This window comes from Pseudophryne corroboree, chromosome 6 (genome assembly GCF_028390025.1).
Source record: "Pseudophryne corroboree isolate aPseCor3 chromosome 6, aPseCor3.hap2, whole genome shotgun sequence".
Taxonomy (NCBI): Eukaryota; Metazoa; Chordata; class Amphibia; order Anura; family Myobatrachidae; genus Pseudophryne; species Pseudophryne corroboree.
Window position 1 is genome coordinate 326,495,639 of NC_086449.1, and position 20,520 is coordinate 326,516,158.

Genomic DNA, 20,520 nt, shown 5'->3' on the forward strand with positions numbered 1-20,520 from the left:
ACTGGAGCTACATTCGCCATCAATCCAGTGTCTTGTCCATCTTTGGTCCAAAGGGAACCCGGTATTTGTGAAATCATTTCCTCTACCTTTGATGGACACTAGTCTATAACAGTAGAATGCGACATTAGCCTTTGAGGGGTGTCTAATATATCTTGTACTTCTTGAGCGTGGTTCCCAGGTATATCCAAGAAGACACCCTCAGGAGTACAGCATATGACACACCGCATTTTACACAATAATCTCTGTCGAGTAGATTAGTCGGAGCCCATGCAGCCAGCAGAAAAGAATGTTTGGTTTGCAAAGGCCCTATCGTAATCTCTGCCGGTCTACTCAAAGGGTATTGTTGCACAGTTCCTGTTAACTCCCATTGCCGAAATTGTTTTACCCGTGGTTTTTATACCTATCGTTGAATTTAACACTGACCTGGCCGCCCCTGTATCTACGAGAAAAGGTAATGGTACACCAGCTACATCAACCGTTACCTCAGGTTCACTACCAAGGCTAGCAATCAACTTCACTCGCTGCAGACTACAGGTGTGGCCCAACACCTATTGTGTGTTGAGACCAGTGGTGCAAGTGGGCGGGTACGGGTGGGTACGGCGTACCCGTAAGAATTTAGCCGTGGGTACGCCGTACCCACACCGACGGGCCGCCGCTCCTCTTCCTTCCCTCCCCTGCTCCATGCCGCACCCGCCGTCCCCGCCGCACCGCCGCTGATGTGAGGGAAGGAGAGCGCAGCCTGCGCCTCTCCTTCCCCTCAGTCTCCGGTGGGTGTCTCAGTTTACTTCAGCGCCGATCCGTGAGCCAATCAGAGCTCGCACCCGCGAGCTCTGATTGGCTCACGGATCGGCGCTGAATTAAACTGAGACACCCGCCGGAGACTGAGGGGAACGAGAGGCGCAGGCTGCGCTCTCCTTCCCTCACATGACAGACAGGACGGCGACGGCAGTGGTGAGTAGGGGAGGGGGGCATGTTTACCTGGCACTGGGGGGGGGCATGTTATACCTGGCACTGGGGGGGCATGTATACCTGGCACTGGGGGCATATCTGGCACAGGGGGGGCATATATACCTGGCACTGGGGGATATCTGGCACAGGGGGGCATGTTATACCTGGCACTGGGGGATATCTGGCACAGGGGGGCATGTTATACCTGGCACTGAGGGATATCTGGCACAGGGGGGCATGTTATACCTGGCACTGGGGGATATCTGGCACTGGGGGGGCATGTTATACCTGGCACTGGGGGATATCTGGCACTGGGGGCATATCTGGCACAGGGGGTATATATACCTGGCACTGGGGGTATATATACCTGGCACTGGGGGATATCTGGCACAGGGGGGCATGTTATACCTGGCACTGGGGGATATCTGGCACAGGGGGGCATGTTATACCTGGCACTGGGGGATATCTGGCACAGGGGGGCATGTATACCTGGCACTGGGGGCATATATGGCACAGGGGAGCATATATACCTGGCACTGGGGGATATCTGGCACAGGGGGGCATGTATAGCTGGCACTGGGGGATATCTGGCACTGGGGGGGCATGTTATACCTGGCACTGGGGGATATCTGACACTGGGGGGGCATGTATACCTGGCACGGGGGATATCTGGCACAGGGGGGCATATATACCTGGCACTGGGGGATATCTGGCACAGGGGGGCATGTATACCTGGCACTGGGGGATATCTGGCACTGGGGGCATATCTGGCACTGTAGGGGCATTTCTGTATCTGGCACAGGGGGCAATGTATATCTGACACAGTGGGGGCATTTGTGTATCTGGCACTGTGGGGCAATGTGTATCTGACACTGTGAGGCAATGTATGGCACTCTGGGGGCATTTCTGTATCTGGCACTGTGGGGCAATGTGTATCTGGCACGGTGGGGCAATGTGTATCTGGCATTCTGGGGACATTTGTGTATCTGGCACTGTGGGGCAATGTGTATCTGGCACTGTGGGGCAATGTGTATCTGGCACTGTGGAGCAATGTGTATCTGGCACTGTGAGGCAATGTGTATCTGGCACTGTGAGGCAATGTATATCTGGCACTGTGGGGCAACGTGTATCTGACACTATTGGGGTCATACGTGTATCTGCCCCTCCCCCATATGTGTATCACGCCCCCATTTTCATTGATCACGCCCCATGTGGCATTTGGCCACACCCATTTTTTTGTGCGCGCTCCTTCGGCGCGCGCACACAGTACCCGTAAGACATTTTTTCTACTTGCACCACTGGTTGAGACCCTCCCGCAGCGCATTGGCAGCTACAATATGTGAGGGGGGTAGCTGAGAATTTTCGGAGGCCTGCCAGTCTCTCCTTGGTGGGTACCTCCTTGTTTCCCCTGCATGTGGCTCATAATTTCTCCTAAGTGGTCCCTGATCCCAATTATGTGCATTATAGTGTGGTTCATATCCTGGTCTAGGGGGTCGGTATACATTATGTGTACCTTTATTCTTACATTCCCTCGAGTAATGTCCTACCTGGTGACAAGCATAGCATGTTACTATACGTGACTTACCATCAGGGGTCTGGGGTTTCGGCTGATATGGCTTTTTGGTAAGTGCGTCTATACTCACTGTCATCAGCTTTTCCCCCTGAGACTCCCTGTGCTTACTGATGTTCCTGTCGTGCTCGATAGCGGACTCTCTTAATGCAGCCACCGAGATACCTCTCCAGTTTGGTAGAGAGGTCTGTACCCTTGCTCTTAATGCCTCTTTTAACCCGTCCATTAATACAGTAACAGCTACCTCCCTGTGATGCACATTATCTTTTATGTCCTCGATCCCAGTGTATCTAGACATTTCCTGCAGTTCTCAATGGAAATATTCGGATGCCATTTCACCTTCATTTTGTCTTATGGAAAAGATTTTATTCCACTTGATAACAGTAGGGAAATATACTCCTAATTGCAGATTGATTTGCCGTACATTCTCCTGATTGTATTCATCAGTGAGAGGTACTTCTGCGTCTAACTTACAATCAGTTATGAATTTTGCGGGGTCAATATTTGAGGGTAAACATACCCGTAGCACTGTTCGCCAATCTTTGTTCGTGGGTTCGTTGGCGTTACCTAACTCTTTAATGAACCTCTGGCATGCGACTAGATCTTTTCTGGGATCGGGAAATTCTGACATAATTGACCTTAACTCTGCTCGGGACCAGGGACAGTGCATGGCAATGTTCCTGATGGGAGTGACTCCCTGAGCGTCAGTCTTCCCTTTGGGGACTGCAATCACCCTGACAGGATTTAATTCAATTACATCATTCTGGTTTGATTCTACAATGTGGGGAGCTATTGTCTCTGCATAATGTATGGTACCGTACTTACCTGTGGACACGACCTCATATATTCCTCCGCTAGGGGGCCTGACTACTGCTCTTGTTGGTTGGGCCGTGCCCACCTGAGTGTCCTGTATGGTGGCTGCTAGAGAGATTGCCGATATTGTGCTGGGCTCATCTTCCTGCTCGCAGTCCTGGGGAAAATTTTAAATGGGATACAACTGGCAAGGGTTAGCGTTAGTAAATTTATCAATTACTCTCCTATCATGTACCATTGTCTGTAGCCACTTTCTCCCCCACAATATATGGTGGTGGTGGTGCGGTCGCCATTGTTTTCCCGCTAGGTTTGGAACCTGCTGCGTGAGCTAATTCCCTTTGCACATCCCCCTCCTGTTGCCATAAATTTAAACAATCTGTATGTCTAATCCTTTCTTTCTTGGATTTTATCAGACATATCCTTATCCTTAAGTTCTGTAATACCTCTGGTTCAAAGCTGCCCACCCTAGGGAATGGTACCCTATCTTTGTCAGTCATACATACCAATTCAGACAAAAAGTCTTCCATGTGTGACCCATATTTGCCACACATAACAAACCTCACTGACCCCTTGGGCCGCGGCTCTTCAACCTGAACCCTGGCTACAAAACGTCCACCACTTGTGCAATTGGATCCCATCGCGGAGTTTTTCCTTTTTACGCAATCCCCAATGCACAATACGAATAGACTGTGAAAGTTCTTAGAGCGCTTTCACCCACTCCTTCTCCACCGAGTACCACGACTCACTCCAATAGTGACCACCGTGAACCCAGTGAGGCCCCTATCTGGTTTCTATTCACTGGAAGTGTTTAGGAGTGACTTACCTATTCCAGTGAATATACACCGCTGGAGATTTTCCTGAGAGAGACCAGCGAAAACTCCCTATACACTTATACACAAATCACGCTTGCGTATACTATACACAGCGCTCATGATACCGCGATTTTACGCAAAAGTTCGTAAAGGGGTATCAAGTTGCGCTGTATATATCGCACCCACAAACGTGCGGTCCAATTGCACAGCGTATAGGTACTTGTTACCTATCTGCCGTACAACCACGGGTCAATGTACAAACTGTGACCCGCAGCCCGAAGCATAATACAAAAACCTTTTTACTTCAATACTTCGCAATACTTATGCACTATCACGCTCCTTTGCAAATCACTTCACGATTTGCGTATGAAACCTTATACTAACTTGAGTCAGCCACTTCACGCCACCAAGCCTTCTCTTACTTGATGTACCACATGACGGGATCCCGAATTCCCTGGGTTCAAATATCCACTCACTCCTACGTTCGCTCACTCAAATACACTTTGTTTTTCTGTACAGAAAATTTGGATTCATTCAGGTTGGCAGCTTTACCCCAGAGGCAATTTAAAAAACTGTTTTTATACTATTTTTTTTTTTTATATTAATCTGCTTTAGAAACCGGGCAGTTTTGTGCTATTGTAGCGTGGCTACTGTCCCACCTTTAAACTAAACGAATTATTGTGTAATTTGTACTTAGCGCCCGTACTCTTACGCACTTTGCGTAAACACGCGACCGTGCGTGTCTCTTACGCTGCGTGCACAGTCCTGTACTTTGTCCGAGACACATGTACAAAACCGTACGTCCGCAATAAAACAGATCCCACAACTTCTAGAAATGTGAGCAATACTAACTACAATCGCTCACTTAACACAACACAGTTTCTTTCTGTATAAACCTTTACAACCAGTCCAGACTGCATTTGTGCTTTACACTTACTTCCTTAAACATTTATTTTAGTTTTAACTATATAGCAACAAAATGTAACCGGTTTCACACAGATCTAAATGAATCTAACAATTTGAGTCTTATGGCAACAATGTGAGAGGGTATACAAAGGGTATGGGTGCCTTTTGTTGTGTACGCTTTTGGCGCCAAAAAAATTCACAGATTTTTAAATAGCTTTTTTCCTGTTTACTTTACGGGTTCTACCAGCATCTCTATAAACCATACAGAGCAGACGTCATCTAATCAGCACACAAGTAGGGTTTTTAGTGTATCCACCGACCAAGAAAAGGTTATGTAGGATACTTTCTGTCCACCCTTTTGCTGATAGATTAAGTCTGTTGTGACCTGTTAGGCTGTGAGTATGTGGAATCCCTGACGGAGCCACCAATTGATAATGCTGATTTATATACAGGAATGAAAAGCTATACCTTAAACACACTTTAAATACACTTTACCATGGAGCTGCTGCGGCCGCTATACTTAATACACACTCTACGTACCTTTTACGCTTTTAGCGTACAGAGTCCCGTTCCGTGTATGGAACTTTGCGTACAAACGCCGCGCTGATGGTACAAAGTACACACAGCGTGTACACACCCAGAGATACACCGCAAACCCTTAACAGCTATGCATGCGATAATAATACACTTTAAACCTTAGCAGGGAAAGGAAGACACGACACCAGATTGTAATTAAACTGCTGGGTTCCGACACCACAGCATATTATTACTGAAAGGGGGTTACAATATATACAATACAATATAATACAATACAACAGAATAATGGCTACAGTCAATGTTACATACTTGTTTGGATTTTGCCGCGCTACCCAGTCTGGTCCTCCGTCATCTAGATAGATAACTTTGTGAGTCTTGTGTCTGACCAGGCCTGCAGCAGGCTCTCTTTATACAATTCTTCCAAAACCTAACACAATGGATACTGTAATCTCTTTGTCCATTGGACACAGGGATGGTCATTTACAGTACAGGAGAGGTTATAGGTCGGTTTGAATAGGTGGGCGATGTCTGTTCCAACTGCTCTTGTGGGTGATCTCCTCTGGATTCCCGCCGCATACATAATGTACAGTAAATACAGTTTATTTCTCTATTCTGCTCCTGCACATAACTATTCACAGGAACATGCGATCTTATTCAAACTAACACCGGAATATTACCCTTAAAATACCCTACAGCTGGATACCAAACACCACCTTATAACCTTGTTCTGTCCCCTCCTATCCTGTAAAGGTGAATCCCTTTGTTCTGTTACCATTTAAACTGCTGTAACTTACTGATGTGGTGCAGGGAGACTATGGGGGTCATTCCGAGTTGTTCGCTCGGTAAATTTCTTCGCATCGCAGCGATTTTCCGCTTAGTGCGCATGCTATGCAGTTAGGAATTTTACTCACGGTATTTTCCTCGTTATGGTGATCGTAATGTGATTGACAGGAAGTTGGTGTTTTTGGGCGGAAACTGGCCATTTTATGGGTGTGTGTGAAAAAACGCTACCGTTTCTGGGAAAAACGCGGGAGTGGCTGGAGAAACGGAGGAGTGTCTGGGCGAACGCTGGGTGTGTTTGTGACGTCAAACCAGGAACGAAACTGACTGAACTGATCGCAGATGCCGAGTAAGTCTCGAGTTACTCAGAAACTGCACAGAGATGTCTTATCGCAATATTGCGTATCTTTCGTTTGTAATTTTGATAAGCTAAGATTCACTCCCAGTAGGCGGCGGCTTAGCGTGTGCAAAGCTGCTAAAAGCAGCTTGCGAGCGAACAACTCGGAATGACCCCCTATGTGTACATTGTGCACTATTTGGATTTAAATATGTAATGTGTTTTGATAGCTTACCATGCGTTCACAAACTCTACCGTAAATACCCATACCACGCGCTAATGCGCAGGACCGCGGGAGTGACCATACGCAAATTGCGGATATGTGCACGCACGGCAGAATAAGTACGCGCACGGAGGTCATCTGTGTGTAGTTTGTACTTGATGTGTGTACTGCAATATTTATCGACTTTGACACAGCGCTTTGCTACTGGTTGAGGCGCTGCTGCTGCTGTCCCTCTGCTTCACTATAGGCTTTCTTCCGAGAACAGCCTATAGTGAAGCAGAGGGACAGCAGCAGCAGCAGCGCCTCCACCAATAACACAGCGCTGCTGCGGCTACCTCCTCCACCTCCCTCCTCCTCCTTCTCTCCTGCCCGGGAATCGTGATCTGCCAGAAGCTGCAGCGAGGAGCCTGAGCCAGCGGAGAGGATAAGTATAATTCTCTTTTTTCTTTCTTTCTTTCTTTCTTTCTTTCTTTCTTTCTTTCTTTCTTTCTTTCTTTCTTTCTTTCTTTCTTTCTTTCTTTCTTTCTTTCTTTCTTTCCATGTGCAAAAAGGGGGACTGTCTGCCGCAATGTGTAAAAAGGGGGAATCTGCCTGCCGCAATGTGTAAAAAGGGGGAATCTGCCTGACGTAATGTGTAAAAAGGGGGAATCTGCCTGACGTAATGTGTAAAAAGGGGGAATCTGCCTGACGTAATGTGTAAAAAGGGGGAATCTGCCTGACGTGATGTGTAAAAAGGGGGAATCTTTCCCGCAATGTGTAAAAAGGGGAAATCTGCCTGGCGTGATGTGTAAAAAGGGGGAATCTGCCTGACGTGATGTGTAAAAAGGGGGAATCTGTCTGCCGTGATGTGTAAAAAGGGGGAATCTGTCTGCCACAATGTGTAAAAAGGGGGAATCTGCCTGCCGTAATGTGTAAAAAGGGGTACGCTGTCTGCCGTAATGTGTAACAAGGGCACGCTGTCTGCCGTAATGTGTAAAAAGGGGACGCTGTCTGCCGTTATGTGTAATAAGGGCACACTGTCTGCCGTTATGTGTAAAAAGTGTACGCTGTCTGCCGCTATGTTTAACAAGGGCACGCTGTCTGCCGTTATGTGTAAAAAGTGTACGCTGTCTGCCGCTATGTGTAACAAGGGCACGCTGTCTGCCGTTAAGTGTAAAAAGGGGACGCTGTCTGCCGTTATGTGTAAAAAGTGCACACTGTCTGCCGCTATGTGTAAAAAGGGCACACTGTCTGCCGTTATGTGTAAAAAGGGGGACGCTGTCTGCCGTAATGTGTAAAAAGGGGACGCTGTCTGCTATAATGTGTATAAAGAGGAATCTGTCCGCCGTAAGGTGTAAGAGGGTCTCTACCTGGTGTAGTGGTGCTACTGTGCGGCGTAATTTGAATAATGGAGACTACTGTGGACCGTTATACGAATTGGTATTATTTTGTGGCCACACCTCTTCCCCATGAAGCCACGCCACTATGTATTTTTGCGCGCACCTACGGCACGCACTGCCCCTGTTTTGCATGCAGGGGTGGGGCTCCGATGCCGTTTCTTGCACACAGTGCTAAAATGTCTAGTTACGGCACTGTTGCTAGGTATCCATTTCTCTGGCCCTGAGCAGGTCCCCCTTACCAGATCCTCTCCAGGGGTGGACTTGGATGGGATGGGGGGAGGGGGGGGGGCAAAGCATTTTGTCGCTCCTGGGCCCACCGCTCGCTAGTTCCGCCACTGACCCTCACTGAATATTGCCTAAATGAGTACGCCCCATTACAGCCAGCCCTGTTACGCCACTTCAGTCATTAGTGTATATGTAATGGGAATGCATGTGATTCTGCATCACCTGTGCTTGTGTGTGCTCGTTTACAGAACATGCACAGCGCGGAAGCACAAAAGATGCGCTGCACCAACAGGCTTATGTTCAATTTCACATAAGCCCCATAGTCGTACATCTCATATTGCTTTATGTATTCCCAGAGATTTCTTTTTTCTCATCAGCTGCCATTTAATTGTTACCCTGTTTTTTTTAGATTGCTAGCACTGTTGCAAGGCCCAGCATTCATGCACCAGACTTTACCTGGATGATCGAGTCAAGCTAAGTACACACCTCAGCCATGTGGCCGTACACACTACATGATCCGCTGCACGACACAATATATGGTTACATGCTTAATACAAGAACCCTGCATTGTCTGTGGCATCGGCCCATCTGGTGTGTAGCATATCAGATGGGGCAATGCAACCACCCAGTTTATCAAACAATGAAATGAGTGGATTTGGAGGTATATGATGTTTGCAGTTATCCATTAAGAATTGAAAGATTGACCAATGTATCGTATAGTGTCTACCCACCAGTGACAAATTTCCCATGAGGCTTTCCCATGAGGCATGTGTCTAGAGGCAGCACTTCTTGGGGGGTGGCACTTGGGCTCATGTTTTATTACTGTCAGTCTGAAATTACCAGTAACTACAAAATGTTTCCACTTTAATATACTGTAGACCATCTTCATTTGAGTTTGAATGGGTGGGACATTTGCAGACTGCCCTGTAAGCTGTCCTACTTAGTAAATAAATATGTATACATCATCAAAAAATAAATGAAATGTTCTAGCTCATTGCTTGTTTTATTATTAGGTTATAGTATGCTAAACTACCAATCGCCAAAAGGAGGGCTTATATTCCTACAATTAAAATAATAATACAGGATGGCAGGGGGGGGGGGGGGCAATACTCTTGTGGCTAGGGGCACACTAAGCCCTAAATCTGCCCCTGGTACCCACATTGATTAGTTCAATATTATTATTTATTTATTACCAGTTATTTATATAGCGCACACCAGTGACATGCGGTGGGGTGAGGCAGGTGAGGCAGAGCCTTTCCTATTATACGAACGTTTGTGTCAGAGTTATGACTATATAAAGTATATGAAAAATATAAACAATATGTTTAAAATATCTTCTTTGTATTATTCTAATAATTTTTATAGCCAAAACTCTGGAGTAAAAAGTCTATGGCAGGTGAGGCAGTGCCTCACCTGGCTAACTTTTCCGCACATCTCTAATCAAAACTCATCAAATTTCCAGAAGTTTATACTGCTGCACCTGTGTATAATGCCCAGATGTACGTTTTGGCTCATATATTGCATGTAAATCTGGCTCTGGTACTAGCCAGTGCATCCTGAGCTATTTAGCTCACTGCACATCCCTGGCGCACACATATTCCGCAGCACTTTACATAGAATATTTGGCCATTCATATCAGTCCCTGCCCCAGTGGAGCTTACAATCTATATTCCCTATCACAAGTACACACCGACATATTCACGCTAGGGTTAATTATGTTGGGAGCCAATTGACCTACCAGTATATTTTTGGATTGTGGGAGGAAACCGGAGTACCCGGAGGAAACCCACGCAAGTACAGGGAGAATATACAAACTCCACACAGTTAGGGCCATGCTGTGAGGCAGTAATGCTAACCATTACACCATCAATATGGCTTACAAATTAGTAGCTACAAAAGTAAACTCATTAAAATAAAATTTAAAAGATATTGCTGCTGTGGAGCTTTCATCTGATTGTGTATATGGAGACATGCGCAGACAGATGTGTTGATAAACATTTTCATTTAAGCTGCATTTTAATGTGTACAGTCTTTGCAGGCATTGGACAGCACTACTTAGTATTCAGTGTATTTTATGAAGTATGTAATGCTTTCAGGAAACACTTGGGTATAGTACTATAATTAATCTTATCTTATTGTTATAATCATCTAAATATCACTCCCCACCCTGAGACCGAGTGATCGGACGACCTGCCTTCTGTCATGTATTTAGGGCGTGTTCTGTATTAAGACTGCTAGTTTACAGAGCAGCAAGGTTACAGCAAACCTGTTTATAGTAACGAGCAGGAAACAGCACCGCACTATCCATAGATACACAGCCGCAGGTAAGTGTCACAGAAGACTTTAATTGCTGTATAGTATGTCTAGTCTCTGGACACAACAAGATGCTAAAGGAGCATGGTGTCATGCACAAGTCATGAGCTTGCCAGATAATTGCATGTCTATCAAGTAAGCATCCTGCTAAAGGAATGTATGTAAGGAAACCCACAATAAGACGGTCACTGAGTTGAATGTACGTCTGTCTGCGTAGTGTTAAGTGTGTTTGCACTGCGCATGCTGCAGAACTGGTGTACGCAAGTATGGGTGATACAACGCCATACATATTTCAATCACATCTACATTTTCAACAGAAGGGGCATAACAGCTGTAATATAACATGCAATGTAACATAGGCAAAGTGCAGTCAGGGCATCTGTACAGCACTCATAGCAAACTAAAGGCCAATACACACTAGCCAATTTTGAGCTCAAACTAGCTCACTTTTGGCGTTTTGAGCTACTTTGAGATCAAACTCGGCCAGTGTCTACGGCCCGGCTATGAGCGGTTAGCGCTGATGCGCGCTCCCGCATCATCGCCAGCCGTCGGGCTGTTTGAACAGCCGAGTTAACCACTTTCCAGAGACTCCAACTGTGGAAAGTGATTCACCCCTGTGAACATAGCTGGGCCAGGTAAAAATGTTCACATCATCGCTGTGCATACACGCTGGCTAAAAACGCTCAGTGTGTATGCACCTTAAGATACACAGAGCACAATGCATACAGCTCTGGATCACAGCAAATACACATCTTTCCTCTGCACACAGTTGTGACGCATCATACACCTATTTACATCCAACGCTTCATCAGTCATATTTCTGTTTGGTTTTATCAATAAATATGTTTTTGGGGTTTTTACCAAAGGGTATATGAATTAGTATTTTTGCTGATAAGTAAACTGCTGTAAATAGTTTGGGATTTGCAACATTTGCCATAGGATGGTTTGTCAATAGTTCTTGCAGAGAAAAAAAAGCATTGTTGCGTGGGTTCCATAAAGCAGAGTGAAACATAGATATTGGGCCCTTTCATGCTTGAATATGTTTAGCTGGAATGCAGTGCTACTCCATATCAGAGCATAAGGAAAGATGAAATTGTTTTTCACTGACAGGTCATTTCAAAATGGATTCCAGACTTGACTGGATGGAGGGGACTGATGATCCTGCAATAGCGGTTATAGCAGCTAATAATGTATCCAGAATAGCCCGGAGAGCCAACCAGATCACAGAGGAAGTGAATAGGATAAAGCAGCGGGTGGATAGGGTGAGATTTCAACCAATCAATGATCAATGCATGCAGGAATACAGTAAGTATGTCAGTTAACATAGAGCAAGATATTAGGAGAGGGTTCCCTATAGCTGTTGGTATGGACAAGCTCACCGATGATTCAGTGAACCCTGGTAGTGCAAGATAAACAGTCCAGATAAATAAATACAGAAATTTGAGTATATAAACCTCTGTAATCAAGTTATCCAGGTGTGGCTAATTTAAGAAAAGTTGTTCAAGACCAGGCTCATGATGTGAGAGTAAGCCTTCCAGTGAATCAGGGGCTGATTCAGAGATGGTTGCTAAAAGCACATCTGCTGCGTCTTTGTAAGTAACGGCAATGCTAAAATAAGTAAAAGCTGTAGGTGGGATCTTGTGTAAATAGAAGCCCACTGTAGGCTTTTGTGGTCTGTTGCTGCATCCAATCACCATCGTGGCAATCGGCCATCTGAGTAACCAGAGTTACTCAGAATGGCCGCCTACATTTTGTGCATCAGTCCCCGTCTCTACCTCAAATGGCAGCAGCCTGTCAATCAGGCTGTGGCGTCCCCCACACTACGTGCAATCGCAGTAGTATCACGGCACTTGTGTAATGCGTTTCTGCAGTCTAATAAACATCGGTAATTAGCGACCCTTGCTCCTATTACATCCAGGTCTGAATCACTCCCTTAGTTTAGATCTAGTTGCTAACTGGTTTTTGCTTTCCATCCAAATTAAGGCAGTTACATATAGGACCTAATTCAAACCTGATCGCAAAAGCAAAATATTTCTCAAATGGGCAAAACCATGTGCACTGCAGGTGGGGCAGATATAAAGTGCAGAGAGAGTTAGATTTGGGTGGGTTATATTGTTTCTGTGCAGGGTAAATACTGGCTACTTTATTTTTACACTGCTACTTAAATTTCAGTTTGAACACACCCACCCAAATTTAACTCTCTCTGTACATGTTATATCTGCCCCACCTGCAGTGCACATGGTTTTGTCAATTAGAGAAAAATTTTGCTGTTGCAATTAGGTCTGAATTAGGCCCATAGTTTGGCACATAGCAGCTTTCAGTCTTACTCTATTCTCTGCAGTGAGTTATGTCCATCCAGTTACGGTGACTCACAAAAGAGAATTCATTTGTTTTTCCCCACAGCCACCACTAGATGGTGCCCAATGGAGCAATTCAGCTGTTACTCCGTTCAGGCGTGAATAGTTGCAGAGAGACACATTTCAGCTTGCAGTTCCCGGAGGTGGAGAGCTTGAACGTGCAAAGTGTCCCGTTTGGTCGCCCAAACTGCACTTTTCACATCGCACCCATCACTTTGGTCAGGATTAGCCATTTTACAAGCTAAACGCAAAACAAATACCTATGGCGCAATTGAATAATGGTATAGAATTGTACTATAATATTGGCTCAATTGCAGCAGCCCCAAAAGACCTGTCTGCACAAGTCTCAATAAAATCTTTAAGGTATAATTGAAAAAGGATATTTGTATCCATTACTGGTATGTCTGTTTTCTTTTTATATTTATTATATGTATTAGTGTGTATTGAGATACATGTGAAAAATAAATGTGTCTGAATGGATCCACCGGCAATTATATAGTTTTTTATATAATATTGGCTCTATAGCGCAGCCTGTTTCAATTATACCTTAAAGATTTTACAAGCTAAATCTGGATTGTTTGGGTGCAATCAGCATGAAAAAAATAATTGAATAGTGCCCTGTAATCTCCTGTCACTTTAGACAGGAGATCAGGGGCGAGAGGACGTGTAAAAAGCAATTGAATTCCTACATAACTACTCATTTTGTTCACTTCAATACAATAGACATCTAAAAATATAAAAAAACTTCAGACAGGAATGTTAATGGTTGTTGTTCACCATATTTGAAGAGAAATTTAAACAGTGTTTTATTTCAGATGATTCAGACCTTTGAACGAACACACAACAGTGTCTTGAGCAGCAAACAAAGTCCTGACATGGAGATATTGGAAGATATGGTAAGCAGTGGATAGCAGCAATACTAATAATATATTACTCTACCCACATATGTATCCTGCCTGAATAACCAAAAACTACTAACATTTAGCATTGATCCCAGGTCGCTAATGTTTCTATACATACATACAGTCAGTCATACATACACAAATGCAACATTTCACACACGGAAGAAAGAGGCAGCACTAAAGGTCTTAAGCATTAGTTTCTTGCAACATTAAAATACTATATTAATATGGCACGAGTTTGAAGACCTTGAGATTTTCCACGTGCCTTTAGAAAGAATTCAGCTCTCAATGATGTTAGCAGCGTAAAAACAAGCCAAACAGAGCATCTGGTCTTTTTAGCTAATTAGGATAAAGCTGGGGTGAAGTTTAGCCTTTAATAACATACTGGTTCCTGTAGGTGGAGCCAGGGGCATAGCCAGAACTCTGTGGCAACATTTTGTAGGGGCCCCTGTCCCAATGCGTCTAGAGAGACACCTGTCTGCAGCATTAGAATGCCCTCCAGTTCATTTTATACCATGTTACAATGAATAGATCCAGGGACATAACTAGATATATTGTTGGCCACAAGGCAAACGTTTGTAAGGGTCCCTATGTACTACTCAGTGGTGAAAAATGTATATAACTGGGACAGAGAAGTGGGCCCCTGTCAGCACTGGGTCCCATAGCAGCTGCACTGCCTGCACCTATGGTATCCCTTGGGTGGGGCATACGCAGACGGACAAACTGGCCTGTAAGAGTTGGATCAGGTCTTTTATGTGAAATTTGTCTGCCATCCTGATAAATAAAATAGATGGCTACTTCATCTTGAAGATGACAATATCACTAGGTAGATAGATAGATAGATAGATAGATAGATAGATAGACAGCCATATAATAAGAATGTTTAGGTTGTTTTATATATTGATCATTGCAGTAGCCATCTATAGCACTGGTCGACCCACGTATATTTCCCTGTACATATCCCCTTTAAAACAATGTTAGTGGCCTTAAAGCTGGTGACTCTGAGTTGTTCATTAAATTCTAACAATGGAAGCAATGTTGATGCAATTAACCATTCAGATAGTAATGATGAAAGCTACACTTGTCATCCAGCAAGATCAGTTGCACGTTCTGTAAACAGTTGTTTCCAATGGAATAGTTACACTTGTATCTATGAGATGGTTGTGCAATCATCCGATAATGTTACAGCATGCTGCATCGTGGTTGTGTTACAGTACTTCTGAAGAATGCAACAAGTTGTTCCAATATACAGAAATTGTAGTTTGATTTTGAAACGCAGATCATTATTGACATAATATCACAAATACACATAGATCTCCATCAAAAGATCCTTGCCATAATAACCTTACTATGTAAATTTTTCCTTTAGGTTGGTTAGAAAGTACTCCATCCTACCTTACATTCTTATATTATAGATGAGGTCACTTGATGCCTCAGGAAGGAGGCAGATATACTAAGCCTTGGGGAGTGATAAAGTGGACGGAGATAATGTACCAACCAATCAGCTCCTAACAGTCATTTTTCAAACACAGCCTATAACATGGCAGGAGCTGACTGGCTGGTACTTTATCTGTCTTTACATTATCACTTTTCAAGGCTGTAACTGTACATTTGCCCCAAACTGAGAAGCAATGTAGATACATTATTGTTATACAGCTGCTTCTTGTGTATAGGATGAGTTGGAGAATGTCCTACATGACCAGGATCAGAAGAGGAGATACCAGCAGAAGCTAACTGTCTTTATTGTGGGATATCAGGAGACCTGCGGACAAAGGAGACATCTACTGACACAACTACAAGAGGTCTGTCGGAGACATGGACACACCTTTGTATTGTGTTATTATATATGATTGAGGATTCTGCAGTGATATCATAGGCAGCTTTATTTAGTGCATGCCTTTTTTCTTTGCATTTGTATTCTTTTGAATTTGTGGAGAATCGCAAAAAGCAAATTAAATTTGTTTTGATTCTCATTGCATTGATCTTGTGATTATTCAGATGAAATGAAATTGTTAACAAAATCATTGTTTGCATGTACACTGTGCATGTGACATTACATCTGCATGCACAGCTGAGTGTATCTGCACAGAGGTGGAACTACCATTGGTGCAGCAGGTGCATTGCACCGGGCCCCTGAGGATTAAGGACCTGCTGCTGCCCAGACCTGCAATGAGTTATCCCCTGGCTTCCCCCTAAAGACCATTTTGAGCAATGTTGGATGAATGGTCCAATACAGAGAGCAGGGTCCCCAATGACTCTCCCTGTCACCCTTGTCGAAGTCAGAAAAATGTCTCAATGCACACTGCCATATTTGCACCGCACACTGGTCCGTGCTGCGCATGCGTACGCTCTCCCGTGGAAGCGCATACCCGCAATAGCGTGCACTCGCACGCGCAGTATGCGCATTTACGGTAGAGTTTATGTGATCGTAGCGTGCGACTCATTCGTTACAAAAGTTCACAATTAATGTCGTTTATAGATCATGTTCCCCTCAATAGTTTCTGTAAGTTTGGTTTAGATAGAATGTCCCTGAGCGGAGGAATCCCTCTTTGTATTGTACGAAGGGTCTAACAGGAGTCATACAGCAGTATTTGGTACCCATCGGAAGAGTATTTAATTAGCAATATTCCGGTGTTGGTTTGGAGCGTATTAATCGCTCGTGCGAATAGTTATGAACATAAGAAGTTTATGTCCATTTCTATTATTTACCCATACTCAGGTATGTGGCGGGAAACCCAGTTTCCCACCCACCTGAGCCGTTTAAACTCAGCACAGCCCACCTGTATGAATCAACCTATGACCTTTGGTTACAGTACAGGGCCGAATTCCTGTGTCCAATAAACTGAAGGATTGTAGGACCAGGAGATTGCATTGTGTGTGGGGCATAAATAGGCAGGCCGACCACATCCAGCTCTCACTCTCTCATCAACGGTTATCTGCTGATAATCGGGAGCTGGATATCGAGGCGCAGGCGATCATACCCTTTGTGCGTAAGTTCTCTCCGTAATCATTGTCTTTCTGTGAGCCAATTCCTCTCTCTCCCTCTGAGTCTATTTCTCTCTCTCTATTTTCTCTTCTCTCTCGTAACTCCCCTAGACTAAACTTTATAGTATTGTATTGTATTGTGTTAGGCCAGGATAGTATTGTAGTTTATCCCTTAGTTAGGTGTTTGGTTAGGAAGTCTTTGTTATATTGTAGTGTATCATTTGTACTGTGTTACTCTTTTACAAGTATACTAGATATAATACAGATAATAGGCTTTGGAACCCTAAAACAGTATCTGTGTATTTACTATAGTGTTAAGTGTTCACTTGAGCGTCGGTGACGCTCAAACAGCTTTGTAGGTAGTCAGGCTACACAAAGTTGCATTTACACCCTGTACTCACATTAAAGGTATTCTGTGTGTTTCGTCGGTATAAGGTTTAATATCAAGGTATAGTGTTGTGAGCGTCTGCATCGCTGGTGACCTCCTCGTGGTCTCGAGTGTATGCTACGCCATAGCGAATCTTTCCCCTAGACATAACCAATAACGTGTCCTGTGATCGCTGGGCCGTGAGCGAACGTGACGCTTGAGCGTCTCGCCTACGGCTGAGCGATCGTTACGCAAATAGCGTACCATTACGGTATTTCTTAAGTAAACAGCGTACAGTGTTCTTAGCTTCATAAGGGTTGTTTATACGACATAGGAATTTAGCATTGTCAATTGGGGACTCGTCCGATCCTTTTCACATCTGCACTAGGTAGATCAGCAGACATTATCCCCCAGCAAAAGGGTGGGAGGTTGTCTCGCAGTTGCTGACGGGATAAGCGTCTGCTTCACTTAGGTAAAGAGTGCTGAAGGAATCCGGTAACCGGAAGTAAGAACAAAACGCTTGTGTCTTTTTAAAACTGTTTATTTGTCTTTTGTCTTGCGTACGCACGCATATATCTGCATTTCTGTTTCATTTTTCGTATATCACTATTCCTGTTTGCCAAATTTTATAGTTGATAGAAAGGGCTAAAAGGAGATTTGCTGTTATTTAATAAATAGAGGTAATAGTTAAAGAATAGAACAACACACGGCTTGTCCGAGAGACGAGGCAGCCAGTGTGCAGTGTGGATTGCGGTAGATGATCAGGGATCATCTACATTGATAAAATATATATTGTGTTACGGTGGATCCTTTGCATTGCGTACACGTGTCGCTAACAAAGACTAGTGTACGCAATCCGAAAGGCAGGACGCACGCAGCGTACATTACGCAACGTAGCGTCTGGTTACGCCCACGTAGCTCAAGTTGTGATAAAGTTGAATTAGCGCAAAAGCGATAAGTAGCGCAAAAGCGATAAGTGGCGCAAAGGCGATAAGTAACGCACAGCGGTAGATAACGCGACGCGGTAAATAACGCAAATCTATTTTTGGAAAATCTGAAATTTAGTTTAACAGATCCTGCTCCTAATTGGTAACACTCTTGGCCTGAAGACAATTTCTGCGCAGAAATAGATATAGAAACAAAAGTGTACATGTGTTGAGTGAGTGTGTTTTGTATACAAAAGTTTATATAACTTTAAGGTGGAACCAAAAGGAAAGTCGGGTACTCGTTAAGGAACATACGTATAAGTGACATATACGGTGGCCAGGGAGGCATCTCTGGTTAAATAATATTTGAGCATTAGAGTATAGCGGACCATAAGGTAACAAGACCAGGAGGTCATAAGGTAACAAGACCAGGAGGTCATAAGGAACAAGACCAGGAGGTCATAAGGTAAAAAGGTCCGCTATAAAAGTCCAGTGGCACAACGCCTGGGGTGTTGGTGCAGAACCCATATAGGCCATTAAGCTCTGGCTGAAGGAATTCGCAGCCGAAATTTTCGATTCCACTGGTCGCTCCGCACATAAGATTAGTTGCTTATGTGCTGAACGATTGTACCGCACGTAATTGTGTGCATTAGTAAACCTGACCGGTACTATTTGTGTACGAAGGTCATAAACGCTATTTGTACATTCTGACGTGATTTGTGTAATTTTTTATTTTTGGAAGGGAAGTTCGCTGGTCACTCAGGAACTATCTAACAACCCCAACGTTTACTGGAAAGAGTAAGTGTCCTGCGGGTATCCCTCATATGTTCCAGTAAACTGAAGGTTCCATAGGGGCCCTGTATCGAGTACGCCAGCACCACGTCGGTGTGATCAGGTCGTATTGGTCGAGGTGGGCGAGTGAGTGGGGTACTCGGTAAACCGCCACCGCCGGCCTACTGCGGAGTAATTTGGTTGTCTGTAAAGGCTTGCTGAAAACCTTGATACAGAAAATCCAAGGAGGACTAAGCAACACCTACAGACGATGGGGGCCAGTTGCTCAGGTAGGGGGCGATCAACCCTGGTTCAGGTTGATTCTGTGAACCGACCAGTTGGGTCGGCACGATATGTAATGTGTGAAAAATATGGAATTCACACCGAATCTTTATGTGATGAATGGGAGAGAATGACTGTACAAGACAGGGACAAGTTCCCAAGAATAGGTAGCTTCAGTCCGGAAGTGTTACAAAATTTAAGGAGGAGGATATGTCTCGTAAAATCATCAAAGAGACGAATTCAGCATCATGATTACTTACAGTTATGGCACCAGGAAGGTGAGATACAGAGAGGTTTGGCTCTGGCGGCAGGATCTGGGGCAGTCAGGAAGTTGATTGCCACAGCTCCTCCTCCACCATATATTGCAGGAGAGAAGTTGATTGCGGAGAGAAACGCACTGGGTTGTAAAACACAAACTCTTAGTAACAATGTAAATGTTAATGATGTTAACCAAATAACTCATGCAAGTATTAACCCGTGCAAGTTGTACCCTGTTTTGAACCTTCCTCAGGAGTGTGAACAAGAAGACGATTCGGCAACGATTTCAGCGCTCTCTCTAGCGGCCACCATAGCAGAGACCACAGTAGGCACAGCACCACCCACGAGATTAGTGAAGGCCCCTAGCGGAGGGATAGGTGAGGTCGTGTCAGCGGGTAAGTACGGCACCATGCATTACACTGAAACAATTGTACCACAAGTTGTAGAATCTACACAGAATGAAGTTGTTAGAATTGCTCCTGTAAAGGTGATAGTAGTTCCCAATGGGAAAACAGATGCATCAGGAGTCACACCCGTCAGGAACATTGCCATGTATTGCCCGTTAACTAGAATGGAATTAAGGACCATAGTGTCTGAATTCCCAGACCCCAGAAAGGATTTAGTGGCAAGCCAAAAATACATCAGGGATTTAGGAAACACTTTAGAGCCCAATAATAAGGATTGGCAGATAGTGTTAAGAGCTTGCTTACCTCCCAGTGTCGACTCAGTTAAATTCTTAGCTGATTGTCTATTAGATAAAGATGTACCACTTACAGATGTGTACGACCAGGATAATGTAAAAAGGATAAATTTGCAGCTAAAAGAATAT

At 44.4% G+C, this 20,520-nt stretch overlaps 1 protein-coding gene across 1 annotated transcript in view; it reads left to right on the forward strand.

The window, feature by feature from the left end:
- The first annotated feature begins 10,784 nt into the window (after positions 1-10,784).
- Positions 10,785-20,520, forward strand: part of LOC134932173 (uncharacterized) — a 138,214-nt gene continuing 128,478 nt past the window's right edge. Inside the window, exons 1-4 of the mRNA XM_063926340.1 lie at positions 10,785-10,854; positions 11,954-12,105; positions 14,016-14,096; positions 15,776-15,904. Of these exons, the coding sequence (XP_063782410.1) occupies positions 11,965-12,105; positions 14,016-14,096; positions 15,776-15,904 (351 nt within the window). The 5' untranslated portion in view covers positions 10,785-10,854; positions 11,954-11,964. The remainder of the gene's footprint in view (positions 10,855-11,953; positions 12,106-14,015; positions 14,097-15,775; positions 15,905-20,520) is intronic.